This window comes from Hevea brasiliensis, chromosome 13 (genome assembly GCF_030052815.1).
Source record: "Hevea brasiliensis isolate MT/VB/25A 57/8 chromosome 13, ASM3005281v1, whole genome shotgun sequence".
Classification (NCBI taxonomy): domain Eukaryota; kingdom Viridiplantae; phylum Streptophyta; class Magnoliopsida; order Malpighiales; family Euphorbiaceae; genus Hevea; species Hevea brasiliensis.
The window spans coordinates 89,670,266-89,681,420 of NC_079505.1; the positions used below are offsets into that span (position 1 = coordinate 89,670,266).

Here is an 11,155-nt window from a genome sequence, read left to right on the forward strand (position 1 = left end):
AAAAAAATTATTATATATTTTTTCTTATATTTAAGATCATCTACGTAATTTTAATATAAATAACACCTTAATTTTTCACATTCCACTCTATTTTACTTTAATTTAGAGGTAAATATTTTAAGTCAATTAAGAGAATCTAAAAAGTAAATTTATTTTCTATCATTCTCTTTTTTCTCTATTTAATATAAAAAAAAAAGAAAACAATATTTTTTTTTCTTTTTCGTTTCTCGATTTCTGTGTGTAATTGTCACCTGCCAGAGTTTTTTATTCTAGTTACAAATAAAAAAATAGATATTCAATTTAATAATTCAAAAAAAACAAAGCAGTGTGCGTACCCACAAGCTGCAGTCAGCAATCACTTGAATAGTTGAACTCAGCTTAATGCCATTTACCAGGCAAAAGTGTGATATGCGTGGATTGCTTTATTCGTCAGCACAAAAGCAGTTCAATAAAGAAAAAGAAGAAAAGAGAGACAAGACTGTGAGCAAAACTCCAAAGGTTGAAAAAAATTCAGCACAACCAACTCCATTATTTACTTCAATTTCACAAAGGAAACAGAAGCTCTTCCATAGGAGAGATGAATACAATGTTCACATTAGAAAGGTCGACTCACTTTAGTTTCTATTATCTTACTTCCTATGATTACAACATCAATAATCCCTTGGTATAATGTTCATATGCATTCATTTTCTTTCATCTTCAATTAACCAATTTTGGTCTCTGTGTACAAAAATGTTCTAGCTGATATTTTTGCAGTCCACCCAGTGGATATTTTAGCACTATTCTAGTCATATAAAAAAGAATCAAATATCAAGACCTGAAAACACTGACATCAAGACCCAGATGAACTTTCAGAGTTGCTCCACCAAAAGCTAACCGAGAAACTAATTGTTAGAGATCGGACGTAGTGCCACCATTTTGGTGGGATGTAAAGCATTTCACCTTCTTCTAAAATGCAGTCTACGAATTCCAAGTCATGCACTTTCGGAAATTCTTTCTCATCTATGTTGTCCAGATCAACCTTCAAAAAGAATTTGTAAACATGGAAATACAGTCTTCACCATAGAAGAAAAAAAAATCATCTATATAGTGGCTATTGATATTTGGATAGAGATAGTTGCAAACAATGTTGCATGCATAAATTGTTGGAGATTTATTGCACTAGCATGAAATTCATGACAAGGATAAGAAAAGGAAAATTCATCCAGATGGTTCTGAAAATGAAAGAAATTTTCAAGAAAGCAGTTACCCGGCTGGAATTGCAAAGCATGGTTTCACCGTGTGGATACAGTTCTTCAGATAATGAAGCAGGGTAAAGCCTAATATACTTTTTCCCAACAACCTGAAAATAACAAAGTGATAATTGTCGACACAAGCAATATGCTCACAAATCTATCCTATACAACAAATTACCTTGATACTATCTACACAAGCAAACACCAACATGGTAAATTAGAAAAATTGAAAGAAGCATGCCATAATCAAAGCCTAAAAATGATTTATGGAGATAGATAAGCTACTAAAATCTCTTCAAAGTCAAACTGAAAAGATAGACGGTTTGGGAGAACAGGGGCAAAACCATCATCAGTATCTTTGTCAAACAAGCAGATTAAATGTATCTATCATAAATTCAACTTTTAGACTAAAAACAGGGGAAAGTTTAGTAACACTCTTTCAACTACCACATAAATTAGGGTGTTTGCTTGATTACCAATGCACCACACTTTTTTACATAAATTCATCAATATGGAACTGCTATACGAGTACCATTACTCCAATAATGAGCTCAGGAAGGAAAAGAATAAAATTCTAACAGCAGAAATACTGACAAGAGTAGTAACAAAATCTTGTCAAAGATCCATGGTCAAGAACATGCTCAAATGAACTATCATTATTCACATATTTCATACCTGAGCAAGTATGTTATGGTGTGGATCATGGTGCAATGGTGTAACTGTCCCAGCAGGACCAAACCAAGCATTAAGAGACCTAAGCCCCCCACCACCAACAAAACAGTAGTCAGGAATGCAAATGTCATTCCTCAGCTTATTTATCTGCCATTAAAAGTAAAATACAACATTAATAGCTGGCAGACTTTGATGTACTAATCCACAACAATGTGTACATTTGAGGACATAGTATGATGCAATAAAAAGAAACAAAACAGACCTGATCAAACAATGGATGCTGAGCAAGATAGGTGGGGACATCAGAAGAAGTTCCATTGGACTGAATCCTCTCAAGAAAGTGGGAAATTGTTATAAGTTCTTGTTTCCACTCTTGGCATAAATAGTTTTTCCCAACCTGCAAATAATTAGAAAATTCCCAATCCCTTCTTGTCGAATAACAAACACAAATATACAACACCATCACCACCACCCCTCTTATTCGCACAAAAACAATTTAAATATATGCATAGTCAAGCATCATATAGTCAGCATCTCAATTACTTGTATCCGTCCTTGTGCTGACCGCTTGGTTAGCATTACAAATGCATAGCTTGCTAGAGGAAACAAGTTTTATTGAAATCGAAGTAACAAAACTTCTATGTAATGTCCTGCTATTCAGTTTGTGGTAACTTAAAGGTTAATCATGTTATAGCCAGAAAAATAGATCAGTGTAATGGATGCATAGTTGATCATATTCAAAATTTTATTTGAGTTCTTATTTCAAATTGTACAATTTAAAATCTATACTTGTAAATGAGAAAGGAAAATTCATTCTCAAACCAAATTTTAAAAACCAAAAAGTGCATTCCAAATTACATCTTTATAGTAGATTTTTAAATTCACGATCAAACAAAGCGATCATTTTTATTCATGAATCTTGTTTATATTCAATGAATCTACTCAACAAAATATATATTATGTATTATAAATTCCAAACTTGCACATAAGATTCAAACCATTAATTCCAAACACAGCCTAAATGTAAAGTGAAAAGCAAACATTTAATAAAATTTCATCCTAAGAGATGGAAGAAAAATCACCTCAACTGGAACCGTGCGGTCACCAGCAACCCTTTTGAGGTAATCCATGTCATTCCACTTTTTCCTGGCAGGCCAATGAGTCATAAAATCACTAATTATAACTGGACAACCACATAAGAAATGTTCACGTAGAAATGCCTCCAAAGATGGAGCAGATTTCTTCACCACAATCTTGCAAGATAAGGACTTCACAGGTAAAAATCGAAGCACCTGGAGATTCAAAACAACAAAAATTAAGAGAGAGAGAGAGAGAGAGAGAGAGAGAGAGAGAGAGAACAAGAATACATTATACTAGATAGAAACGGATTGCAGAGTATGTTATTTAAAAAGAACAATTGCAATTATTCAATAAGTTCCCAATTAAAATAATCATAAAGTTGTGAATGTTCCAATTTCAAAATTCTATAATCCTTTCCGCAAATATTAGATACTCCATAATCATCATTTATAAACTATTAACAATCCAACAAAAAAAAAAGGGGCATTCTATAAAGAGAGAATTGGAGACAAACCTCACCTCCGCCTTATCAAACTCAGCTTCTGGAACCAATTTATGCTCCGATTTCTCAAAACCCTCGCTTTGGCCATCATTTTGTCTCGCTTTCGCTGATATAAAATCAACAGCGGAGTCCAAATCGTTCCTCAGCAACATTCCTCCCATGATCAACCCCATATCCAAAACCCTAAGCGCGTCCTTGAACTCAGCGTTTCGATAATGGAACTTGGCCAGGTGGAGACACGCCATTGAGTAAGCGTCCCTCCAGACGGGGAGAACAGAATGCCAGGGACCAGAATGGAGCTGCTCCCAAGCCATCTCACGCGCAGCCTCCGCCGCTCGGAAGTCCCCGGAGGCAGCAAGCGTAGCCATGCTGACGTAAGCGTAGCCTCCGTGGGACGAAATGGATTGGAGGAGATTAGGGGATTCGGCGTCTAGGATAGGAGTGGGGAGCTGATCCGCGACGGCAGCAGCGCACATGGGTCCTGTGGAGTGGCGGTGGCTACAGAGGATATAGTGTAAAGGGATACTGTGGGCAGTGAATGATTAGGTGGCTTTGTTTAATGATTGGGAGCTTGGGACACTAACAAAGCGAGGGAGATATTTAAAGGGATATTTTTTCATGATACTTTTGATAATTTATTTTTAAAATTTAAAAATTTAATTAAAATTAAAAATCAATTACAACATTATTATATTAAATTTCATTGATATATTATTCTCGTAGTATTATTAAATTAAAATTTATTAATATTTTATTACTCTAAATAGATAATAATATTATTAAATTAAAATTTATTAATTTTTCTTAATCCTTTTAATTATAAAATTTAATACTTTTAATCATCGAATTTATGTTCAAAGAAAAAAGAAAATTTGATGAAAGGAACGAGACATGAATTGAAGGAATGGGCAAAGCAGGTACAAGATAAGGACTAACTGTAATACAACCAACACAAAAAGAAGGCATTTTGTGGGTTATCAGTCAGCCCTACCTTATAACACGGCGATGTTAGAAACTAATTATATGAAAGAGATATTTAGGAAACAACTAATCGTTACGTATTGACAGTTTGGACAATGACTATTGAAAAATCCCTTCAACAGTAATGGAGGCCTTTGTTCTTTTATGCACAGCTCGGACACTCCTTATGGGCGCACTTTGGTTATAACTTGGACTAATGCAACAATTAATAATGACAGAAGGGGAAATTTGATGAAAAAAATTTTCTTCCTTTCTGCTGTAGGCTCAGCAAGAACTCACAATTATCCAAATACATGGTAAACTGATTTTAACAAAAAAAATGAAATCAATCAATGCCCAGCTAGCCCTTTCTGGTATATATCCATAAAAAAACATCGAAAAGAAAGCTATCCTAAATGCCATGAACTAGCTAACTATATACACACAATGAGTGTCGATAGCTACTATATTAATAGGTGCGAAGATCCATCAAAAGAGGTTTTACAGAGCTCTTGTTCTTGCTGGGTTGTTATTGTGGTGAAGAGGGTTTGGTCCGGTTGGCACTTCCCTCGCCGAGTCCTCTGCAACAATAGTTGAAGCTCTCTTTCCCAAACTCTTAACTAGATGGCTTTCAAGATCCTATATTGAAAGAAAAACAACCAATGAAACCCATTAAAGGAATAATAAGCTTCCAAAGAAAGAAAAAAAAAACGTTGATCAGAGAGATCAAAGGAAAGAGAAAAGTGTCTCCATTTCAAGAATGAACCTTTAAAAGAAAAAGACGCAAAACGTGTATCGTTTACTTTTCTCTGGCGTTCATTTTTATTTATGACGCGAGTTTCAAAAGTTATAGTCTTTTCTTTAATACCTGTGCAGCAGTAGCTGTATAATCGTCTGCTACACCACCCTGAAAACCTGAGCACGCCATGGTAAGACGAGTTAAGCAAAACTTCAAACGAGAGAAAGAGAGAGATAAAGAGGGAGAGAATTGAAGCTTACGGGTACGAGAAGAATGGACAAATGATGTAAAAACCAACACCAAAATGACCATGGAGATCGAAAATGTTGATAGAGGCTTTCCAAACGCCATTTTTATGAAAAGAGAGCGTTTTAAAAAACAGAGAGAAGAGGCAAAATATAGATTCATAAAACCCTTTTTGAACGCACTTTCGATAAGCACAGTGACTCTGACGATACTGATGCTGCTGACGCGTAGCCGATTTCGCTTTCTTTCGAAAGATCGAAATCGACCCTGTAATAGTAAACACAAAGGTAAATTAAGGGTTTCATATTTTTGGGTTGGGCAAGACGAAATCAGCTCTGTAATAGTAAACAAAAAGGTAAATTAAGGGTTTCATATTTTTGGGTTTCTTGCCTAAAAGACATATCTGACCTTTAATGTCAGAAAGTTTTGTTTAGTTACCACTGGAACCACTGAAATTTGTAGGGATGAGCAAGGATATCGTTGTCTGTACGTAAGGAGAATAAGGACCATTTCAAGGTTTACAGTTGGCACATGTGGCGACAGACATCCTCGTACGGACATTGGCGGCGTAGGACTGGCTGGGCCTCAGATGATTTATTCTGACAAGGGCCCAGACTACCCACATAATCCCCTCAGCAATTTTTTTTTTTTTAACTGACCCTCATCAATATTTGATTATCGGATGAATTAATATGCATATAATTAAAATAACATATATTAATTTTATACGAATTCCATAATAAATATAAAAACTGTAACCCCATTTTGTGTCCGTCAAAGCGATCACTTTAATTAATAAGGAAAGTTTTAGAATAACTTTTATTTTTTTTCCTAACAGTAAAAGAGCTGATATTACTGTGAATAAGGTGAGTTAATCAACACAATGATTGTTGAAGCAGGTAATCATGGTCTGTGTCAGTATCTAGTTGGCAATCATTCTAAGGAAATTCAATGGACACGGATCAAATATAAGCCACAAGCCTTAGACCCAGCGTTGGCTATTCAACCATTCCAGCAAAGATTTGGGTACTACAAAACACAAACAATCATTTAAAAGGATCCAAACAGCTAAACAATTTTGTCCACCAACAGTAGACTGGTTTTACATGAGAATTCAGTAGTTCAGATCCTCTTTTATAACATCCGCATCTCCTAAAACCTGCAGTGTTGATACTGAATCCCGCAAACACTTTCAATCACAAGTTAAAGTGCAGAGCGGACCAAGTAAAAACCTAAAGAGGTGCCAGATCATAATCTGCATGCAAAAGTAGGAAAGAATAATGTATGGCCAGATGATTAGAAGAAATCACACACCTAATTTGGTAGAAAAGTTATCCCGCATGAGTCTCATATTAACCATACTGCTACTAGAAGACACTATTAGAGATCATCAAGCTTAATATCAATTCCTCGTGTCGTCCTACTCGGAAGGCTTTCATTTACAAGTGACAGTGTCTTAACACTCTTAACAGTCTAACCCTTGTTTACAAGGCTAGCAGCCCTTTCCTTCTCAAGCCTATCAACAATCATTTGAATCCACCAACTTCTGCATGATTCCCAAACGGTCGAACTCCAAGTTGCCTATTGACCCAAGAACTGGATAGTCATATCCATCTGCCCAAAAACTTGACTTCCCAGATAGTAGTCGTCTTCTTGAATGGTCGCATTTAATCCTTTGTACCAAAAATTTGTATCCAAACCGAAAAATAGGTTAACTGAATTGGTTGATTCAGTTTTAGTCTAACATTCCATTGGTTAACCAATCAATCTCTGTGCACGTTTGTGCCATGTGTCCTAGGTTCTCAGGAGCCTGGGCCTGGGCCTGGCCCTCAAATTTGAAGATACTAAAAATTCAAAATAACAGTTTTTCCCTTCTCTTTCCCCTCACATAGCTGATGCAAACAAGATTTTTCCTGCACTCCCTTCTCTTAAAATGTGTTTGGCGTCGTAAATTGAGATATTGAGGAATCGTGATCAATGGAAAGATGATGCATGGGACGTTTTGGTTAGTCAAAGTTAAATAAGCTAGCAAATTCAGTTAGCCAAAGATTCACTTTTCCAACATTGACAGTTCAAAAAGGCATTATCAATCTGCCAAAAAAAACCAATATCATCAGTTTGAAAGCTTGCTCACAGTCTGGGTAACTAAACCATGAGCACCCCTCTTCTCAAAGATACCACTAATTTGTAATCTTCAGAATTTCCAATAATTATATATTTGCTCAATATCAGCAAAAGAAAAGCATCAACCTATGCTGACAAACTATTCAGTATCACTACAGCAAGCATGGTTCAGCCTTATGAATAAAAACCAGGTTAAAAATTTTGCTTATACAACAACTTATGCAAACAGTTAAATGGAGGAACATGCATGACAGAAATTAAATGTTTATTGGCACAAAAAGGCAAGATACCGTCAGGATATCAGCTACAAGGCTCATCTTGTCCAAAGTTAACAAGAAATATATCATAATTTTATCATTTATCCCTCCGACACATCATTTCATTTACATAAATTCCTCAATTGGCCTCCAAGGAAACCTCTGGCCAACTATTTAACGAAAAAAAAGAAAAAAAAGATGATGACAAGACTTAGAAGACCAAAAGTTATCAATGGACATTAAATTTGGATCACAGATTAAAGTAAAGTATCACTCACAATATATAATCTGAAATGTCTATTGTGAAAACTATGCACCAAAGCATTTGATCAACTCATCATCAAGTAAGAATTCTTCAATTTCAAAATGATATGGACTGGGGAGGGGTCCATATTCTGATGACAAGCTATGTAGCGGAGGTGGAGACCCAAAAGGTCTATGAAAATCTCCTCTGATGATCTCATCACCATCCGTATGTAGTGCTGGTACATTGCCTCCATCATCCTGTGGTCTGATATGAGTTACATCCAATGTCATTTGAGACTGCTGTGCATCATGCGCAGGCCCATAGTCAACCGTTGGATTATAGATATCATAAGCAGCACCATGATGCGACTCTGAATTTTTTAAGACACGTAGAAGCATGGAGCTTCCATCCACATGCATGCCCCCCATAGAATCAACATTGGCAGCGGGAATGGCAGAAAAGTAGATAAATTCAGATGGGGGTAGATTGGGTCCACTTTCAAAACGTTTCTGCAAAGGCCTCAAACTAGTAGTAGTATCACTTTCCTGTTCACTGCCAGTCATCTGATATTCCATTGCTGATAAATCAGCAGTATTCATATCAGGCACACACTCCTCAGCAAATGAATGCTTATTAAGAAGTGGTCCAGATTGTTGATCAGCATTGCTAGATTCTCCACGAGGCTTTTTAGACAGTTGCCTTTCCCCTTGCTCTTTATCTTGGATAGCATGGGGATTGTCATTTCGAACAATGCTTAATGGCTCCGCTACCATTGCTGTAGTGCTCCTGTTATCTTTTGATGAAACACAACCAGCAACATCAGCAGCAGCATCAACATCATAATCACTGTCACTACTAATGTCATGTCGCTTCCTTCCACGACACCCGCCTTTAGGCATTTCAGTTATGCCAGAAGTGCCATTATCACTGCTAGGCTGTTGAATGAGGGATTCTTCTCGACTCAAGACACTCAACCAAATAGCACTCTCCTTTGCAGTCATCTTGTCCTGTAAGCATTTTGACGAGCGGACATGCCTCCGGATTTTTGCAATATCAGGTGACATGTGCTTTATTACAGCTGTTAATACCCCAACTTTCCACATCTTTTTTAAATCATGGGGTTTCTTATAAGGAGGACTCTGACATTGGGGTAGCCCTAACTTTAACCACCATTCTTCATTTCCAGTTGGCCACCAAGGTGGCGGAACTCTTTTCTCCAAAGGATACTTCCTTTGAGGGGGATCACAGTGCTGCATTAAAGAAGACAAGAGAGATCCCAAAGTTGCATCTTGCAGGTCTTGAAGAATGCTTTGGGATTTTTTATTTCGATTTTTGTTTGCCTCGCCCAGGGCCAAACACTCAGCTTCATACTTTGCTATGGCTGCTGGCCCATTCTTATCAAACTTTACCTTTTCTTTCCACCAAGCTCTTATATTATCAGAGGAACCACTTACTGGCTTACCCTTCTCAGGAATGATCCCATACACAAATCCACGTGCTTTGCAAACTTCCATTAGTTTCAACATATACTTGAGAATTCCATCTTGGGCTCTTGACATTTTCTTTCTTTGTGCCTGATCAGAGTTGTGCTTGAGCTTCTGCTCCTCTGCAGCTTGTTGGGCTTCAAATTTATGTCTTTCCTTAATCCTTTTGAGCTTGATCCGATCCTTCCACATTCGCCTCTCCAACTCTTCCGTTTCAATTTCTTCATCACTAACATCTTTCTCTGGAATGTTGTCACACCTTATGTCGTCAACTTCAATATCCGAACTGTCAGCCAATGAATGAGCAAACATCAGACGGGGCTCTAAGAATAAAGATACAATTGTCCACCATCTTCTTACCCAGAAAATATAATCGGTCTCTACAGGATAAGGGGATGGGGAGGACTTGCATTCGTCTAATATTCTCACCAAAACCATCTAGTTATATTATGTTCAAAGCATGGAGAATTTAGAATTCTCTGGTACGAAATCCGATACTGAAAATAATGTTCATTTAATAAATTTTGTCAGCAACCCAAATAATTATAACCAAATTCTGACGAATAAAAGCCATCACTTACTAAATCAAAATCCATCTTCCTCACAATCCCAGATCAGATAATACCAATAATTTCCTCCAAAAGAATCTATATCGAAGCAAACAAAAATTATATACAATAGCCACTGCTAATTTGTATCGCAAAACAACTAACTTCTAAAAAGAATGACCCAAAAATACAAGTTTTGTGAATTTACAAAGATATAAACCAACTGTGAATGAAATTGCTATCGGTGGAACAAAATCGAACTTTTTGGGCAAATAATGAAATGATTAAGAAAAATGGAAAGTGGTACCTGATATCAGCTCCAATCTCTTCCAATTCACCCATCAAACTCTACACAAAATGGAAATTGAACGTGAAAAAAAAAAATGAAACCCTACAACTTGGGAAATGAATTTTGCTGCGTTATAATAGAAGATGACAATACGTATCGATACTCGTCAAGGAGAGATACGATAATCCAGAAAAAGGATAAAAAAAAAAAAAAAAAGAAAAGGACCCAATATGAATTTTGTGACAGATAAAAACAAACAGTTTTGCCAATTTCAATGCACAATAATTTAATCAGAGTCGAGGAAGAGAGAGAGAGAGAGAGAGAGAGAGAGAGAGAATGGTACGATGGAAGATGGCCGGCCAAAAAGAGTTTGGAGTGGTAAGTAATTGGCCTTTTGTTTTGACACTCATAAAAAAGATACTTTAACCCAATCAACACCAAAAGTGGAGCCTGGACTACATATCATGTAACAACTAGTTTATCAAATTAAGGATTGGTTTGGTGGGTAACTTAGATTAGCAGCTCATTGTTTGATTGGTTGCCAGCAAAATGACCAAATGAATATTTAATCCTCATTAGTCCCAATCAGTGTGCAAACAGGTGCAACTCAGATGGATCAGCGCCAACTTAGAATATGCAATTTCGAAGGAAATTTCAACTATCCATTATAAATCTAGCATACATATTAAGCCAAAATTGATTGATATTTCTAGCAATTGGTGAATAAAAAATTTAGAAAATTAATAATTAGATAAATTTATATAAGAGCAGT

At 36.4% G+C, this 11,155-nt stretch overlaps 3 protein-coding genes across 6 annotated transcripts; all 3 read right to left on the minus strand.

Moving 5' to 3' along the window:
- Positions 1-499: 499 nt before the first annotated feature.
- On the minus strand, positions 500-4,072 carry LOC110648608 (lysine-specific demethylase JMJ30). Of its 2 annotated transcripts, none has more exons than XM_021802898.2 (6): positions 3,507-4,071; positions 2,990-3,199; positions 2,170-2,304; positions 1,911-2,054; positions 1,250-1,342; positions 500-1,021 (listed from the first exon to the last, which is right to left on the minus strand). In XM_021802898.2, the coding sequence occupies exons 1-6, from the start codon at positions 3,963-3,965 to the stop codon at positions 833-835; spliced, it is 1,230 nt and encodes a 409-aa protein (XP_021658590.2). In that variant the 5' UTR covers positions 3,966-4,071; the 3' UTR covers positions 500-832. The 2 variants fall into 2 exon arrangements, with proteins under 2 accessions (XP_021658590.2, XP_021658591.2); XM_021802899.2 differs by having other exon boundaries at positions 872-1,055; positions 3,507-4,072.
- A 125-nt stretch (positions 4,073-4,197) lies between these two features.
- Positions 4,198-5,850, minus strand: LOC110648607 (uncharacterized). The gene is made up of 3 exons (XM_021802897.2): positions 5,449-5,850; positions 5,318-5,364; positions 4,198-5,088 (listed from the first exon to the last, which is right to left on the minus strand). Exons 1-3 carry the CDS (start codon positions 5,594-5,596, stop codon positions 4,951-4,953), a joined length of 333 nt encoding a protein of 110 aa, XP_021658589.2. The 5' UTR covers positions 5,597-5,850; the 3' UTR covers positions 4,198-4,950.
- Positions 5,851-7,886: 2,036 nt separating this feature from the next.
- On the minus strand, positions 7,887-10,924 carry LOC110648605 (ETHYLENE INSENSITIVE 3-like 3 protein). Of its 3 annotated transcripts, none has more exons than XM_021802893.2 (3): positions 10,727-10,924; positions 10,402-10,442; positions 7,887-9,832 (listed from the first exon to the last, which is right to left on the minus strand). In XM_021802893.2, the coding sequence occupies exons 2-3, from the start codon at positions 10,434-10,436 to the stop codon at positions 8,125-8,127; spliced, it is 1,743 nt and encodes a 580-aa protein (XP_021658585.2). In that variant the 5' UTR covers positions 10,437-10,442; positions 10,727-10,924; the 3' UTR covers positions 7,887-8,124. The 3 variants fall into 3 exon arrangements, with proteins under 3 accessions (XP_021658585.2, XP_057988822.1, XP_057988821.1); XM_058132839.1 differs by lacking the exon at positions 10,727-10,924 and adding an exon at positions 10,128-10,193 and having other exon boundaries at positions 10,402-10,720; XM_058132838.1 differs by lacking the exons at positions 10,402-10,442; positions 10,727-10,924 and adding an exon at positions 9,907-10,049.
- Between the last annotated feature and the right edge of the window lie 231 nt (positions 10,925-11,155).

What these genes read in the sequence shown, in the direction of transcription:
- LOC110648608 (XM_021802898.2), bottom strand. Translation starts at nt 3,965, where the DNA reads ATGTGCGCTGCTGCCGTCGCGGATCAGCTCCCCACTCCTATCCTAGAC. An exon ending in AGCATCCATTGTTTGATCAG is followed by an intron (nt 2,055 to 2,169) that starts GTCTGTTTTGTT and finishes TTTTAATGGCAG; the next exon opens with ATAAATAAGCTGAGGAATGA. An exon ending in TGCTTTGCAATTCCAGCCGG is followed by an intron (nt 1,022 to 1,249) that starts GTAACTGCTTTC and finishes TTCTTTTTGAAG; the next exon opens with GTTGATCTGGACAACATAGA.
- LOC110648607 (XM_021802897.2), bottom strand. Translation starts at nt 5,596, where the DNA reads ATGAATCTATATTTTGCCTCTTCTCTCTGTTTTTTAAAACGCTCTCTT. An exon ending in TGTCCATTCTTCTCGTACCC is followed by an intron (nt 5,365 to 5,448) that starts GTAAGCTTCAAT and finishes TGGCGTGCTCAG; the next exon opens with GTTTTCAGGGTGGTGTAGCA. An exon ending in ATACAGCTACTGCTGCACAG is followed by an intron (nt 5,089 to 5,317) that starts GTATTAAAGAAA and finishes CTTTCAATATAG; the next exon opens with GATCTTGAAAGCCATCTAGT.
- LOC110648605 (XM_021802893.2), bottom strand. Translation starts at nt 10,436, where the DNA reads ATGGGTGAATTGGAAGAGATTGGAGCTGATATCAG. An exon ending in GAGATTGGAGCTGATATCAG is followed by an intron (nt 9,833 to 10,401) that starts GTACCACTTTCC and finishes ATTGGCTGACAG; the next exon opens with TTCGGATATTGAAGTTGACG.